This window comes from Neophocaena asiaeorientalis, unplaced genomic scaffold, assembly GCF_003031525.2.
Source record: "Neophocaena asiaeorientalis asiaeorientalis breed wild unplaced genomic scaffold, Neophocaena_asiaeorientalis_V1.1 scaffold311, whole genome shotgun sequence".
Classification (NCBI taxonomy): domain Eukaryota; kingdom Metazoa; phylum Chordata; class Mammalia; order Artiodactyla; family Phocoenidae; genus Neophocaena; species Neophocaena asiaeorientalis.
The window spans coordinates 885,752-903,769 of record NW_020174266.1 but is presented as its reverse complement, the minus strand read 5'-3'; the positions used below and the strand labels follow the sequence as shown (position 1 = coordinate 903,769).

The 18,018-nt window shown below is 39.5% G+C and overlaps 1 protein-coding gene across 1 annotated transcript in view; it reads left to right on the top strand.

Moving 5' to 3' along the window:
- Window positions 1–18,018, top strand: part of CA10 (carbonic anhydrase 10 (inactive)) — a 563,265-nt gene that overhangs the window by 67,948 nt on the left and 477,299 nt on the right. The window contains exon 2 of the mRNA XM_024755257.1: window positions 6,241–6,315. Within this exon, the coding sequence (XP_024611025.1) occupies window positions 6,241–6,315 (75 nt within the window). The remainder of the gene's footprint in view (window positions 1–6,240; window positions 6,316–18,018) is intronic.

Below are 18,018 nucleotides of genomic sequence, written 5' to 3'. Positions count from 1 at the left end.
CCTATTTTTATTTTTTAAAGAAGGAGATCCTGGCACATTTAGCATGTCAACTTCTCTTCCAAAAGTGTGAGGGAGACATTAGTGTATATTATTGCCTGATCTTTTTGGTATTTTACAACATATAATAAATTTTAAAAATTAAGGGGAACAAATTATCATGGAAGTTAAGGAGGTGGAGAATAGGAGCATCAGTTAGATTCTATTGGAAGCTTGTTCACTGGGGTGGCCTGGAACTTTTTCTCTAAGGGTGGACAGAAAAAGGTAGACCTGGGGTTCTGAGACTCCTAGTCATTACACAGCTAAGCCTCATAAGACACTTTCACAGGCTTCTTGCTGAGTCCTTGATTCCTGACAGCAGGAGCTCTGTTTTCTTTAGGGGGAATACCCACCAAGTTCAAAAAGGAAATGCAGGTCAGAGAAAATGTGATGGATAGAGATCAATGAAGTCCTCAAGTCTGTGGTGGGGGGACCCTCAGACCTGCTTCTTCATTGACCTCAGCTCCTGTACCCCTATATTGGCAGCCAGGTGAACCTTGTCACCATGCTTCCTTGTACGTTTCACAAGCATTATCCTGTCAGATATTAACAATGCTTGTGAGATAAGTCATGGCATCTTGGTTTTACAGGTGAGGAGGCAAAGGTTCAATAAATTAAATGGTTTGCTCAAGATCAGGCAGTTAACAAAAGGAAGTGTAGTTTGTACCAAAGTTTTCTGACTCTGATTATTCTCTTTCTAACACTTTCCAGATTTTTTGTGTTGTTCCCTTACCTGTATCCAACATGGTCTTGATGTAGCAAGAGGCATATATAAAAAATATTTGTCAAATGGAAACAGGGTCAGAGTTTGGGGACTGGAGAGAAAAAGAGGGAATGGAAGTAAATATACCAAAACCCAGTCCAGGAGAGTAATTAATTTAGTACTGAATTAGTGTGTGCTTCCTGGCAATAGTGAGATATATGGTTTTATGGGTGTATTTTTGGATTGGGTTGTTTGTTTTTTTTGTTATTGAGCTGCATGAGCTGCTTGTAAATTTTGGAGATTAATCCTTTGTCAGTTGCTTCATTTGCAAATATTTTCTCCCACTCTGAGGGTTGTCTTTTGGTCTTGTTTATGGTTTCCTTTGCTGTGCAAAAGCTTTTAAGTTTCATTAGGTCACATTTGTTTATTTTTTGTTTTTATTTCCATTTCTCTAGGAGGTGGGTAAAAAAGGATCTTGCTGTGATTTATGTCATAGAGTGTTCTGCCTATGTTTTCCTCTAAGAGTTGTATAGTGTCTGGCCTTATATTTAGGCCTTTAATCCATTTTGAGTTTATTTTTGTGTGTGGTGTTAGGGAGTGTTCTAATTTCATTCTTTTACATGTAGCTCTCCAGTTTTCGCAGCGCCACTTATTGAAGAGGCAGTGTTTTCTCCATTGTATATTCTTGACTCCTTTATCAAAAATAAAGTGACCATAGGTGTGTAGGGTTATCTCAAGGTTTTCTATCCTGTTCCACTGATCTATATTTTTGTTTTTGTGCCAGTACCATACTCTCTTGATTACTGTAGCTTTGTAGTATAATCTGAAGTCTGGGAGCCTCATTGCTCCAGCTCCGTTTCTCTTTCTCAAGAGTGCTTTGACTATCGGGGTCTTTTGTATTTCCATACAAATTGTTAAATTTTTTGTTCTATTTCTGTGAAAAATGGCAGTGGAAGTTTGATAGAGATTGCACTGAATCTTTAGATTGCTTTGGATAGTATAGTCATTTTCATAACGTTGATTCTTCCAATCCAAGAACATGTATATCTTTCCATCTGTGTCATCTTTAATTCATCAGTGTCTTATAGTTTTCTGCATACAGGTCTTTTGTCTCCTTAGGTAGGTTTATTCCTAGATATTTTATTCTTTTTGTTGCTATGGTAAATGGGTGTGTTTCCTTAATTTTCCTTTCAAATTTTTCTTCATTAGAGTGTAGGAATGCAAGAGATTTCTGTGCATTAATTTTGTGTCCTACTACTTTACCAAATTCATTGATTAGCTCTAGTAGTTTTCTGGTAGCATCTTTAGGGTTCTCTATGTAGAGTATCATGTCATCTGCAAACAGTGACAGTTTTACTTCTTTTCTGATTTGTATGCCTTTTATTTCCTTTTCTCCTCTGATTGCTGGGGCTAAAACTTCCAGAACTATGTTGAATAATACTGGTGAGAGTGGACAATCTTGTCTTGACACTGATCTTAGAGGAAATGGTTTCAGGTTTTCACCATTAAGAAAGATGTTGGCTGTGGGTTTGTCATATATGGCCTTTATTATGTTGAGATAGGTTCCCTCTATGCCTACTTTCTGGAGGGTTTTTATCATAAATGGATGCTGAATTTTGTCAAAAGCTTTCTCTGCATCGATTGAGATGATCATATGATTTTTTTTTCCCTTACTCCTGTTTCTTATTATTATTTATTTTTAAACATCTTTATTGGGGTATAATTGCTTTACAATGGTGTGTTAGTTTCTGCTTTATAACAAAGTGAATCAGCTATACATATACATATGTTCCCATATGTCTTCCCTCTTGCATCTCCCTCCCTCCCACTCTCCCCATCCCACCCTTCCAGGCTGTCACAAAGCACCGAGTTTTTTTTTACCACCACCACCACCACCACCACCACCACCACCACCACTTTCCCCCCTTGGTGTCCATACGTTTGTTCTCTACATCTGTGTTTCTACTTCTGCCTTGCAAATCGCTCATATACAATATTTGTTTTTCTCTTTCTGACTTACTTCACTCTGTGTGACAGTCTCTAGGTCCATCCACATCTCTACAAATGACCCAGTTTCGTTCCTTTTTATGTCTGAGTAGTATTCCAATGTATATATGTACCATATCTTCTTTATCCATTGATCTGTCGATGGGCATTTAGGTCGCTTCCATTTCCTTCCTATTGTAAATAGTGCTGCAATAAACATTGGGGTGCATGTGTCTTTTTGAATTATGGTTTTCTTGGGTGTATGCCCAGTAGTGAGATTTCTGGATCATATGGTAATTCTATTTTTAGTTTTGTAAGGAACATTCATACTGTTCTCCATAGTGGCTGTATCAATTTACATTCCCACCAACAGTATAAGAGGGTTCCCTTTTCTCCACACCCTCTCCAGGATTTGTTGTTTGTAGATTTTCTGATGATGCCCATTCTAACCGGTGTGAGGTGATACCTCATTGTAGTTTTGAATTGCATTTCTCTAATAATTAGTTATGTTGAGCAGCTTTTCATGTGTCTTTTGGCCATCTGTATGTCTTCTTTGGAGAAATGTCTATTTAGGTCTTCTCCCCATTTTTTGATTGGGTTGTTTGTTTTATTAATATTGAACTGCATGAGCTGTTCATACATTTTGGAGATTAATCCTTTGTCCATTGATTCATTTGCAAATATTTTTTCTCATCTGAGGGTTGTATTTTTGTTTATAGTTTCCTTTGCTGTGCAAAAGCTTTTAAGTTTCATTAGGTCCCATTTGTTTATTTTTGCTTTTATTTCCATTACTCTAGGAGGTGGGTCAAAAAAGATCTTGCTGTGATTTATGTCAAAGAGTGTTCTTCCTATGTTTTCCTCAAAGAGTTTTATAATGTCCAGTCTTACATTTAGGTCTTTAATAGGTCTTTAATCCATTTTTTAAAAAACATCTTTATTGGAATATAATTGCTTTACATTGTTGTGTTAGTTTCTGCTGTATAACAAAGTGGATCAGCTATAGTGTACGTATTTCCCCATATCATCTCCCTCTTGTGTCTCCCTCTCACCCTCCCTATCCCACCCCCCTAGGTGGTCACAAAGCAACGAGCTGTTCTCCGTGTACTATGCAGCTGCTTCCCACTAGCTATCTATTTTACATTTGGTGATGTATATATATCAATGTCACTTCGTCCCAGCTTGCTATTCTGCATCCCCGTGTCCTCAAGTCCATTCTCCATGTCTGTTTATTCCTGTCCTGCCCCTAGGTTCTTTTGAAACAGTTTTTTTTTAAAGATTTCATACATATGTGTTAGCATACGGTATTTGTTTTTCTCTTTCTGACTTACTTCACTCTGTATGACAGATTCTAGGTCCCTCCACCTCACTACAAGTAACTCAATTTCATTTCTTTTTATGGTGAGTAATATTCCATTGTATATATGTGCCTCTTATTCTTTATCAATTCTTTTGTCAATGGACACTTAGGTTGCTTCCATTTCCTGGCTATTGTAAATAGTGCTGCAATGAACATTGTGATACATGACTCTTTTGCATTATTGTTTTCTCAGGATTTATTCTTCTTATAGTTTAATTCAGAGTTTTTTTTGCTTTTTTGTGTCTCCTTCCAGTAGAATGTAAGTTTTTGGAAAATAGCAACTTTGTATTCTTGATTCTTAGAACACTACCTGACAATCACAGGACCTCAATAAATGTTTCAAGTGACAAATAATCAGTGGACACTAAAGTCCTGAAATTTAGGGAGAGGAGGGGCTACAGTGGAGGTAGAATGATAGGAGAAATTTACTGAAAGGAGTGAGAACTTGTAAGGCTTTGAGGATTGAGTAAGACTAGTCAATAAGTAGATAAAGATGGAATTCCAGAAAAAAAAAAAAAGAGTAGAACAAAGGTGTGGAGAGAGCAATAAACATGGCCTCCTTGGGAAAAGCAGGTGAACAGAAATTTTGTGAAGATTATGACATCAGAATTTGTGGCAAATCCAAATTGCAGAGATTCTTGGAATCAGCAATGTTAGTAACTTTCCTTCTGTTGATTTTCAGCTCCAGCTACCTTTGAGCCTTTTAACCATGATCTCATTCTAAGTCTTTTGAGTGAAAGTAATATACGCTGTTCCATCACCATTTATTTCTTTCTTTATTTCCCAATGCAAATTTTGATGTCAGCTTGCTTGGGTCTGGCCCAGCGTGTAAGGTGATTCTAGGTTATACCCGTCTTCTGTGGTTGGAACTGCCACAACAACAAAAAGGAGTATAAAATTGAAATAGGTTTTCCTTACTATCAAAAGAAGGGCCTTTGCTATGTGTATTTCATCATCTGACAGTGATGACAGCATTTATTGTCAACACAATTTTTTTTATTAGACAGCTGGATTTTTCCCAGGGGCTGGTTGCACATCAAGTAAGGAAATCCGAATCCACAGACAAAGAGAAGCAGAGAACACAGTGGAAAATAAGGCTGCTTTCTGCTCACCCGTTTGTTCTGAGAAATTCTTAGTCAGCTCTCCACCCACTGGAAATCAGATGTAAACAACAACAAGATGATTATTGACGATCTGGCTGGGAGACGTTAAAATGGAAATGCAGTACTTATCTTGGTGCTCTAGCTCAGATAAACTACTGTAGTAGTATAGCAGAACTTTAAATGAGGTGCCTTTTAAATGTGCTGCCCTGTCTTTCCAAATTGCCAAGCAGTAGGTAGCCAGACTGGGAATTTGAAAACATATTATGTAAAATGTCTTTATTTTCTTCAATTCTAGCCTGTATTCAGTTCTAGCCTATATTTTGTAATTGATGGGCATCAAGTGGGCCCTGCTTAGGCTGACTGATTTTTGCAGGGTGAATCTGGATCATTCACAATGCATGTTAAAGAAAGCTAACGAAAACTCTACAGTTCCATCATTATAATAGACTTGATTCAGATGGTCTAATTATCTTGCTGCCTGCTAAAATCTTAAATAATTCCACATCTGAGTGAATGGGGTAGTTGAAGAAACAATGATTGGAGATGAAGAGAGAACAAAAAATTTTGCAACTCTCTTCATGGAACAGAGGCTTTCAGTGATACTTTTGTCAGTTGCAGTACTCAGCTATCCAGGGGCTTCTTTTTCCTTCTTCCTTTTAAATGATGTTTCTTGAATTGATGCTTCAGTCAGACTGATAGGTATTCCTTATATGGATGTGTGTGTGTATATGTGTATAGGGAGAGGTAAAGAAAAGAGGTGAGATAGAGGTAGAGATAAGTGACAGGGCAATTCAAATAGGCTTAAATACATACTTACTATTTCTCATCAGTAGAAATATCCTGAGTGTTTTTTATAAAACTTTATGACAGTATATTTACAGGTTAATAATCAGTTTGAAAATAACGAGGTGGTAGGCTGCTGTTACAGTTTGTAGTATGACTTATGGGTAGAAAAGAATTATTTTATGTGTAGTCAGTCTTCTTTCTTGGACAACATGGACACAGTACTTCTCTGCTTTCATCTTAGTCTGTTTTCTCTTTTGTTTTTGCTTTAGCTCAACAGAACTCACCAAAAATCCATGAAGGCTGGTGGGCATACAAGGAGGTGGTCCAGGGAAGCTTTGTCCCAGGTAAATGCACATTTATTACTTTATTTTTAAGAAAATAATTTGAGTGAAATGTAGTATTATTTCCAGAATTTTGCATTTGCTACATGGCATGGAATGTATTGCAAAAGGCATCATAGTCTGACTTATGTGTTAGATGAACCCTCCATCAAGAGAAAGTTTATTAAGTGAGTGGTAATTTAACCAAGACTACGTTTTTCCATCTGAGCTTACATCTTAATGTCCTTCCATCTACAGGTGGCTGTGTCAGGGAGAGGGCAAAGCAAGAGTCAGGGTTGAGGTTCTGTATGCTAAAATTTGGTTGAGAAAGAGTGATTTTTTAATGTTAATGAAACAGGAAGTCTGAAAACTAGCAATGAGGCTTGCTGGGATACACGCCGTCTCTGATGTCACTTCAGTAGCATTCACGGTCAGGACTTAGCAGATTGGGCCAAATACCAGGTAAAAAAGTCATAGGTAAAGTGGATGTTTTCAGCATGGGAGGAGAGAACTGAAGACAGGTTAAAGCCAGAAACATACCATAACATTAGTTTTGAGACAAGGTGGAGTGTCGTTGTCTTCCCCCACTACTCTTATCCCAATTATAGTCCTCAGTTTTCTGCTGCTTCAAGATTGTAGGGAAAGAGGAAAGAGAAAGAGCATGAATGTTAAAGAGAAGGATGGAAGGGAAGGCAGGTGAGATATTTCAAAGTATTTTTAACTGCTTATATGTGAGAGGGTAAGAGATAAAGCTCTCAAAAGGAGTCAATGTGGGGTTCCAAATCAGGCAATGAAAACAGAGGTCAAGTGTCAGTTGAGGTCTTTGTAGTTAGTGGCAAGTGGGAAGAGCGATGCCCCCAGGTCACCTGGTTCATTCTTGAATGCTATGTCTTCTTTTCCTGTTCTTCCGTATAGTTCATTATATCAGCTGTGCAGAGCTAGGCAAGTTGCTAAACTCCTCTGAGCATCACACTTGTCATTTGTATTGTGGGACATAAATACGTACCTTTGAAGCTTTTCATTAAGAGGAAAGCAGGCATGGTGAGAGAGAGTGAATGACCCAGGGAAAAGCCAGTTGACTGCCAAATAGTTTCATAAATTGGTATTATTAACTTGATAAATTTATTATGATACATTTATGTCTTGGCCCAGTGGGCATAGAAACTGGGCTTGATTAATTCACCCAGATATGATCAAGTTTCTAATAATATTCTTATAATAATTTAATTGACACAGATGTGTTCATATGGCATGATATAGATATATAACATTTTATACTTACAATTGGGGGCATCCCTTTCCAATCGATAGAAGGTTGTGTATTTTTTACTGAGGAATCTTCTTCTCGTATTCAAGACATCCCAGAAATTACATTTATAATAATATTTTTATGTTCTGTGAATATTAAATTAGAGCAACAAAGGGCATTCTGCCAAATTATAAATCTTGCTAAACTAGTAATATTCTCCATAGTGACTGAAATGCTCATGGATAATACTGGATACATTCTGGAAAATTTTGCTTTTCTGCTCCACAGTTTTTTGACTTTTTCCCCTCTGTTGACACATTCTTCCTTTACATGTACTTAAGTCCCTATTTTTGAGTTTGTTGTTGCTTCTAAGACAACCACAGGAAAGAAGTTTTATCTTTCCTTTATATGCTGATTTAAAAGAATTTAAGTTTCCCTTATTTCAAGTTTTAAATGAGGTAATATGTATAAAACCATCTATATGGGAGCCAGTAAGGTGTGGAGTTATGAGCATGATCTCTGGAGTTGGACAGACCTGGAGCTGAGTCTGGACTCTATGGCTTCCTTCTGGTAGAACTGTCAGCAAGTCACCTACCAACTCTCATTCCCTCAGGTTCTTCATCTGTTAGAATGAAGATAAGGACCAAATCATCCTCACAAAGTTTTGTGAGGATTAAATTGCATAATGTAGGTAAAGTGTCTGGTACATCGTGTGAGTCAGTACCTGTAATCCTGTTGGCATTACTATCATTATTTTATCATAACAACATGACTGGATATTTGATACTTCTCTGTTTGAGAAAGGAAGAGAACTGTAAATTTAAAAATGTAATCATGCAAGTGAGGGTCTCTCATGATGCTAGAACATGGAAGGTGCTTAGTAAATGTTCCTTGAATTTGTAAGCTCAAAGTGTCTCCATACAGTGACCGCTGGAGAGGAAACTTCATCATTCTCTAGATTTAACAGTCCCCAAATTCTTTGGCTTCTTGGTAAAGAAGACTGGTATCTGATAATCTCAATTCCTAAACTTTTGGGAATTTCAGATGTCTTTAAAATGATAAGAGTCATGAGAATTTGTGAATTAAGTAATTGGACCTTAGGCTCTAACATCTCACAGACTCCACATGACCCACTTTATCTGAATTGGTGCTTAGGCCAATGGTCCCTTTTTCTCTCATTATCATTACTGAATATAAGGTTAAGAATGTTCTTTACTTTGCCCTGGGATTTTTTTCAGATTATCGATGTGTAAAAGAGAAGAGAATCTCTTATGACTAGATTATTTGGACAAGTTTTATTGTCCCATGAGCTTTTACTAGAGTTTCCGTAAATAATTATCAGTTGACGAAATAGTTGTGAATCTGTTACCTTAACAAAGATTGTAGTAGATAAAAATACATGATTTCTACAGTGATGGCAAACACAAGGTTGATTTAGTGTCAGAATAGCCCACTTTGGTCAGTTCAGTAGTACTTAAGGAGTAGCCACCTGATACTGAGCACATGTGTGGGACTGTTGATAAAGAGCTAACTGATACATAGTTCTTATACAAGGATAAACCCACAGTCTAAAGAGGAAATAAAGCAATAAACCCATGACTTAGTATAAGGGCTGTAATAGGGTTTATAAGACATATAAAGGAGGCCATAAAGCATTGGGATTCAGCCTGCCTGGTGTTTAATAGATTTTGTTGTTTACTTGCTTAAATCTGTATCTTCATCCAGCATCACCCATAACCACCATCTGCCTTACAGACAGAGCACCAATTTTATTTGGGTGTTTACCTCCACATAGTCATGTGCTCAGGGAAGGAGACCTTCCCAGCCCCAGAATGTTACTCTTGGCTATATCTACACCATGGTGATTTCAGCCTCTTTTTTTGACAGTGATTGATTTAGACGTCATGATGGCTACTTTTATGTGTCAACTTGGCTGACCCACAGTACCCAGATATCTGATCAAACATTATTCTAGACGTTTCTGTGAAGATATTTTTAAAATGAGATTAGCATTTATACTGGTAGACTCTGAGTAAAGCAGGTTACTCTCCATAATGTTGGTGGGCCTCATGCAATCAGTTGTGGGCCTTAAGAGAAAAAGGCTGAGGGAACTTGTGTTTCCAGAAGTTTTTGGCCTTCAGCTGCAACATCAACTGGGCCTCCAGGCTGCTGGCCTACCTTGAAAATTTCAGATTTGTCAGTCTCCATAATCATGTGAGCCCATTCCTTAAAATAAATTTCTCTCTCTGAAGAACCCCCCCCACACACACACAAACACACACATTCTATTGGTTCTGTTTCTCTGGAACACCCTGACTAATACACTAACACAGATATGAACATATGATAAATAGTTCTCTCCATCACTTGTGAGGGGAGTCCACTGAAAAAACTTGGGAACAAAAGCCACACTAAAGATGGCAGAACAGAAAGTTGGAAAGAACCAAGATCTTTTATGGGCCACTTGAGTATTGAATTAACCATGGAACTGCCTCAGCATTTTTTTTCTTGAGATAAAAAAAACATCTTGTTGTTGGAGCCACTTTGAGTCAGGCTTTCTGTTACTTGCAGCCCAAAAAATTCTTCAAGAGTCACATTTCTCAGTACAGAGCAGAAGGAAGGAAGGAAGTCTTGGGTCCTGACAATCTTCAGGATTATCCAAAGTGGATAAGGAGAAGAATGTGAGGATTATCAGGATAAACAGCACTGGCAAAGAGGAGTGAAAATTCACTGTGGGTTTGGGGAATGCTGGGTACCTCTGAGTCTCTAAAAGGCAGGGTACACAATAAGATGTGATGAATGAAGAGACCAGCAAGGTCATCAGGGGCCATGCTGTTAAATTCTTTGTGTTCCATGTTCAAGAGCTTAGGCACAGCTTTTTGGTTGTTTTGTTTTGTTCTGTTTTTTAAATAGAGGGATTATAAGACATTTTTAAGCTCTGGAGTGACACAATTAAATGTAAAATTTTAAAAGCCAGCTATGAGCCAAATGGCCATGGACATGACAAAATTACATATATTTACAGTGTAGCTATTGATGAAAAAGACCAGAAGACTAGCATAAAAGATATACAACTAAAGGTGTAAAGAAGGAACCACAACAGGACAGGTAAAAAGGTCAGAGAAGCAGTATAGTCGAGACCCATACACCCAGGTGGGCCATCCACAAATGGGAGGATAATTATAGTTGCAAGGAGCATGGGATCCAAGCCCCACACTGGGCTCCCCAGCCTGGGGGTTCTGCACCATGAAGATGAGCCCCTAGAATGTTTGGCTTTGAAAGCCATCAGGGCTTACTTTTGGGAGAGTCAGAGGGCTGTGGGAAATAGAGACTCCACTCTTAAAAGGTCCACACAAAATCTCACACACTGCAGGACCCAGGAAAGAAGCAGTAATTTGAAAGGATTCTGGGTCATACCAACTTGCTGATCTTAGAGAGTCTCCTGGAGAGACAGAGGGTAACTGGAGCTCATCCTGGGAATATAGACACTGGTGGCAGTCATTTTGGGAATCTTGTTCTACCACAGTTACACTGATTCTGTCAAGCACTATTTTGGAGTCCTCTCTGTAGCTTATTAGTGCTGGAACTGTCCTCACCCACCAACAGGGTGGCTGCCTTAAAGCCCCCTGAGCCCACAGCCATTCCAGAACCCAGCTTTTACACCAGAGGACCCAGGACCCAGCATAAATAGCTCCAGACCAGCCTCACCAACCAGTGGACAGGCACCAACTCTGAGACCCCCTGGGCCCTGCAGCCAGAGACCCTGGGACCTGGATCCACCCACTAGCCCCAGGAACTGCTGGAGCTTTGAAATCAACCACTTTGTGACCCAGCCCTGCCCACTAGTGACTGGTAGCCTTGTCACAAGGCAGGGCTGGCAACCAACACACTCAGCCCATATAGGAGCACACTAGAGTATATAGCTCTGTTGACCAGAGGTGAGTGTGCTGCTGGGATACCTAGGACATCTTCCACAAAAAAGCCACTTCTCCACAATTGAGAAATGTAAACAACCTTCCAAATGCATAGAAATAAAAAGAGCAAATTAAGAAAAATTAGGCAACAGAGGAATATGTTCCAAATGAAAGAACAAAATAAAACCACAGAAAAACTAAGTGAAGTGGAGATAAGCAGTCTACCTAATAAAGAGTTCAAAGTAATAATCATAAAGATGTTCAAAGAACTTGAGAGAAGATTGGATAAACAGAGTGAGAAGTTAAACATTTTAACAGAGTTTAAAAATGTAAAGAAGAACCAGACAGAGCTGAAACATACAATATCTGAAGTAAAAAGTACACTAGAAGGAACCAACAGTAGAGTAGATGATACAGAGAAGCAATTCAGTGCATTGGAAGACAGAGAAGTGGAAATCATTGAAGCTGAACAAAAAGAGAAAAAAGAACAAAAAGAAATGAGGACAATTTAAAAGACCTTGGAAACAACATCAAGTGTACTGACATTCACATTATAGGAATCTCAGAAGGAAAAGAGAGAGAGAAAGGGACAGAGAACATATTTGAAAACATAAGAGCTGAAAATTTCCCTAACCTGGGAAAGGAAACAGACATCAAGGTTCAGGAAGCACAGAGAATCCCAAACAAGATCAACTCAAAGGGGACTACATCAAGACACATTGTAATTAAAATGGCAAAAATTAAAGATAAAGAGAGAATAATAAAAGTGGACAGGGAAAAGCAACAAGTTACATACAAGGGAACACCCATAAGGCTATCAGCTGACTTTTCTGCAGGTCAGAAGGGAGTGGCACTATATATATATATATATAGTGTGTGTGTGTGTGTGGTACACGGGTCTCTCACTGTCGTGGCCTCTCCCATTGCGGAGCACAGGCTTCGGATGCACAGGCTCAGTGGCCATGGCTCACGGGCCTAGCCGCTCCGCAGCATGTGGGATCTTCCTGGACCAGGGAACGAACCCGTGTCCCCTGCATCGGCAGGGGGACTCTCAACCACTGATCCACCAAGGAAGCCTGCAGATATATTTAAAGTGATGAAAGGAAAGCTGCAACCAGGATGGTGGAGCAGGGGCAGGGCAGACGGATGAGCACATGTATGTCTGAAGGAAAAGCAGTGGATGGAAGCTTCTCTGGTATGTAAAGCATCCTGTGAATTAAATTTTGGAGGCATTGGAATGAGTTGTTTCAAACATATACTTAGTGTGAGGTTACTGTTAGCTGTGCTGTTTACAGGGTAAACCAAGAATAAAGTAGCCAACCCCAGACTTCTGCCTGATGCAAAGTCTTGCATATGAAATGTCTACTAATACTCTCATTGGTAAAGGCAAATATATGGTAAATGAAATAAATAATGATTTTCTACATGATATGGGCACAATGATCAAGGGATCAATCCAAGAAGAAGATGAAATAATTAGAAATATATATGGTTCCAACATAGAAGCATCTAAATACATAAAGCAAATATTAACAGACATAAAGTGAGAAATTGGCAGTAACACAATAATATTGGGGACTTTTTTTTTTTTTTTTTTTTTTGCTGCACACGGGCCTCTCACTGTTGTGGCCTCTCCCATTGTGGAGCACAGGCTCTGGACGCGCAGGCTCAGCAGCCATGGCTCACAGGCCCAGCCGCTCTGCAGTATGTGGGATCCTCCCAGACCGGGGCACAAACCCATTTCCCCTGCATCAGCAGGTGGACTCTCAACCACTGTGCCACCAGGGAAGCCCAATATTGGGGACTTTAACACTTCACTTACATCAATGGACAGACCATCGAGATAGAAAATCATTAGGGAGACACTGACCTTAAATGACACATTAGACCAAATGAACTTAGTAGATGTGTGTAGAACTTTCCATCCAAAGCAGCAGAATACACATTCTTTTCAAGTGCACATGGAACAGTCTCCAGGATAGATCACATGCTGGGTGACAAAATAAGTTTAAGTAAATTCAAGAAAATTGAAATCATGTCAAACAGTTTTTTGGGTCACAATAATGTGAGACTAGAAATCAACTGCAAGGGAAAAGCAACAAATAGCATACAAGGGAATCCCCATAAGGTTAACAGCTGACCATTCAGCAGAAACTCTGAAAGCCAGAAGGGAGTGGCAGGACATATTTAAAGTGATGAAAGGGAAAAGGCTACAAACAAGTTTACTCTACCCAGAAGGATCTCACTCAGATTTAACAGAGAAATTAAAACCTTTACAGAGAAGCAAAAGCTAAGAGAATTCAGCACCACAAAACCAGCTCTACAACAAATTCTAAAGGAACTTTATTAGGTCTGGTGGGTTTTTGCCTTGCTCCTTCATCTGCTGTGTGTTTCTCTGTCTTATTTTACTTAACTTTCTGTGTTTGGGGTCTCCTTTTTGCAGGCTGCAGGTTCATAGTTTTCATTGTTTTTGGTGTCTATCCCCAGTGGCTAAGGTTGATTCAGTGGGTTGTATAGGCTCCCTGGTGCAGGGGACTAGTACTTGTGTTCTGGTGGATGAAGCTGGATCTTGTCTTTCTGGTGGGCAGGTCCATGTCTGGTGGTGTGTAGTGGGGTGTCTGTGGCCTTATTATGATTTTAGGCAGCCTCTCTGCTAATGGATGGGGTTGTGTTCCTGTCTTGCTAGTTGTTTGTCATAGGGTGTCTTACACTGTAGCTTGCTGGTTGTTGAGTGGAGCTGGGTCTTGGCGTTGAGATGGAGATCTCTGGGAGATTTTCATCATTTGATATTACATGGAGCTGGGAGGTCTCTTGTGGACCAGTGTCCTGAAGTTGGCTCTCCCACCTCAGAGGCATAGCACTGACTCCTGGGTGCAGCACCAAGAGCCTTTCATCCACACAGCTAAGAATAAAAGGGAGAAAAAGTAGAAAGAAAGAATTAGTAGAAGGAAGGAAGAAAGAGAGAGAGAGAGAGAGAGAGAGAGAGAGAGAGAGAGAGAGAGAGAGAGAAAGAAAGAAAGAAAGAAAAAGAAGATAAAGTAAAATAAAATAAAATAAAATAGTTTTTAAAATAAAAAATAATTGTTAAGAAAAAATATTCTTTTTAAGTGATAAAAAGAAACAACAAAAAACCCCCAAAACAATGGAGAGACAGAACCCTAGGACAAATGGTAAAATAAAAGGGGAAAAAATAATATATCATTGCTCCCAAAGTCCACCTCCTCAATTTGGGATGATTCGTTGTCTCTTCAGGTACTCCACAGATGTAGGGTACATAAAATTGATTGTGGAGATTTAATCCTCTGCTCCTGAGGCTACTGCGAGAAATTTCCCTTTCTCTTGTTTGTTTGCACAGCTCCCAGGGTTCAGCTTTGGATTTGGACCCGCCTCTGCATGTAGGTCGTCTGAGGGCGTCTGTTCTTTGCTCATACAGGACAGGGTTAAAGGATGAGCTGATTCAGGGGCTCTGGCTTACTCAGGCTTGAGGGGAGGGAGGGGTACGGATGCAGGGCAAGCCTGTGGCGGCAGAGGCGGGTGTAATGTTGAACCAGTCTGAGGTGCACGGTGCGTTCTCCCAGGGAAGTTGTCCCTGGATCACGGGACCCTGGCAGTGGCAGGCACACAGTGTCCCAGGAGGGGAGGTGTGGATAGTGACCTGTGCTTCCTCACAGGCTACTTGGTGACTACAGCAGCAGGCTTAGCGTCTCATGCCCGTCTCTGGGGTCAGCACTGATAGCCATGGCTCGTGCCCATCTCTGGAGCTCCTTTAAGCAGCACTCTTAATCCCCTCTCCTCGGTCACCAGGAAACAAAGAGGCAAGAAAAAGTCTCTTTTATCTTCGGCAGCTCCAGACTTTTTCCCAGACTCCCTCCCGGCTAGCTGTGGTGCACCAGCCCCCATCAGGTTGTGTTCACGCAGCCAACCCCAGTCTTCTCCCTGGGATCTGACCTCCGAAGCCCAAGGCTCCGTTCCCAGCCCCCACCTGCCCTGGCTGGTGAGCAGACAAGCCTTTCAGGCTGGTGAGTGCTGGTGGGCACCGATCCTCTGTGTGGGAATCTCTCCGCTTTTCCCTCTGCACCCCCGTTGCTGCACCCTCCTCCATGGCTCCGAAGCTCCCCCCTTCCGCCACCCGCAGTCTCCACCCGCGAAGGGGCTTCCTAGTGTTTGGAATCCTTTCCTCCTTCACAGTTCCCTCCCACTGTTGCAGAACCGTCCCTATTCTTTTGTCTCTGTTTTTTCTTTTTTTTTTTGCCCTACCCAGGTACTTGGGGAGTTTCTTGCCTTTTGTGGGGTCTGAGGTCTTCTGCCAGTGTTCAATAGGTGTTCTGCAGGAGTTGTTACACATGTAGATGTGTTTCTGATGTATTTGTGGGGAGGAAGGTGATCTCCATGTCTTACTCTTCCACCATCTTGAAGCTCCTTCCTACCATACTGTTTTGATTACTGTAGCTTTGTAGTATAGTCTGAAGTCAGGGAGCCTGATTCATCCAGCCCCATTTTTATTTCTCAAGATTGCTTTGGCTCTTAAGGGTCTTTTGTGTTTCCATACAAATTGTGAATTTTTTTGTTTTACTTCTGTGAAAAATGTGATTGGTAGTTTGATAGGGATTGCATTGAATCTGTAGATTGCTTTGGGTAGTATAGTCATTTTCACAATATTGATTCTTCCAATCCAAGAACATGGTATAACTCTCCATCTGTTTGTGTCATCTTTAATTTATTTGATCAGTGTCGTAGTTTTCTGCATACAGGTCTTTGGCCTCCTTAGGTAGGTTTATTCCTAGTTATTTTATTCTTTCTGTTGCAGTTTTAAATGGAAGTGTTTCTTTAATTTCTTTTTCAGATTTTTCTTCATTAGAGTATAGGAATGCAAGAGATTTCTGTGCATTAATTTTGTTTCCTTCTAGTTTACCAAATTCATTGATTAGCTCTAGTAGTTTTGTGGTAGCATCTTTAGGATTCTCTATGTATACTATCATGTCATCTGCAAACAGTGACAGTTTCATTTCTCATTTTCTGATTTGGATTCCTTTTATTTATTTTTCTTCTCTGATTGCTGTGGCTAAAACTTCCAAAACAAAGTTGAATAATGGTGGTTAGAGTGGGCAGTCTTGTCTTGTTCCTGATCTTAGTGGAAATGGTTTCAGTTTTTCACCATTGAGGAAGATGTTGCTGTGGGTTTGTCATATATGGCCTTTATTATGTTGAGGTATGTTCTCTCTATACCTACTTTCTGGAGGGTTTTTTTTTATCATAAGTGAGTGTTGGATTTTGTCAAAAGCTTTTTCTGCATTTATTGAGATTATCATATGGTTTTCTCCTTCTATTTGTTAATATGGCTTATCACATTGATTGATTTGCATACATTGAAGAATCCTTGTATTCCTGGAATAAACCCCAATTGATCATGGTGTGTGATCCTTTTAATGTGCTGGTGGATTCTATTTCCTAGTATTTTGTTGATGATTTTGGCATCTATCAGTGACATTTGCAATATCAGTGATATTGGCCTGTAGTTTCCTTTATTTGTGGTATTTTTATGTGGTTTTGGTATAAGGGTGATGGTGCGCTTGTAGAATGAGTTTGTGAGTGTTCCTCCCTCTGCTATATTTTGGAAGAGTTTGAGAAGGTTAGACGTTAGCTCTTCTCTAAATGTTTGATAGAATTCTCCTGTGAAGCCATCCGGTCCTGGGCTTTGGTTTGCTGGAAGATTTTTAGTCACAGTTTCAATTTCAGTGCTTGTGATTGGTCTGTTTTTATTTTCTATTTCTTCCTAGTTCAGTCTCAGAAGTGTTGTGCATTTCTAAGAATTTGTCCATTTCTTCCACGTTGTCCATTTTAGTGGCATAGAGTTGCTTGTAGTAATCTCTCATGATCTTTTGTATTTCTGCAGTGTCAGTTGTTACTTCTCCTTTTTCACTTCTAATTCTATTGAGTTGAGTCTTCTCCCTTTTTTTCTTGATGAGTCTGGCTAATGGTTTATCAATTTTGTTTATCTTCTCAAAGAACCAGCCTTCAGTTTTATTGTTCTTTGTTACTGTTTCCTTCATTTCTTTTTCATTTTTTTTCTGATCTAATATTTATGATTTCTTTTCTTCTGCTAACTTTCAGGTGTTTTTGTTCTGCTTTCTCTAATTCCATTACGTGTAAGGTTAGGTTGTTTATTTTAGATGTTTCTTGTTTCCTGAGGTAGGATTGTATTGCTGTAAACTTCCCTCTTAGAACTGCTTTTGCTGCATCCCATAGGTTTTGGGTCTTCATGTTTTCATTGTCACTTGTTTCTAGGTGTTTTTTGATTTCCTCTTTGATTTCACCAGTGATCTTTTGGTTATTTAATAGTGCATCGTTTAACTTCCCTGTGTTTGTATATTTTACAGATTTTTTCCTGTAATTGATATCTAGTCTCATAGTGTTGTGGTCAGAAAAGTTACTTAATATGATTCCAGTTTTCTTAAATTTTCGAAGGCTTGATTTGTGACCCCAGATATGACCTTTCCTGGAGAATGTTACATGGGCACTTGAGATAAAAGTGTATTCTGTTGTTTTTGGATGGAGTGTCCTATA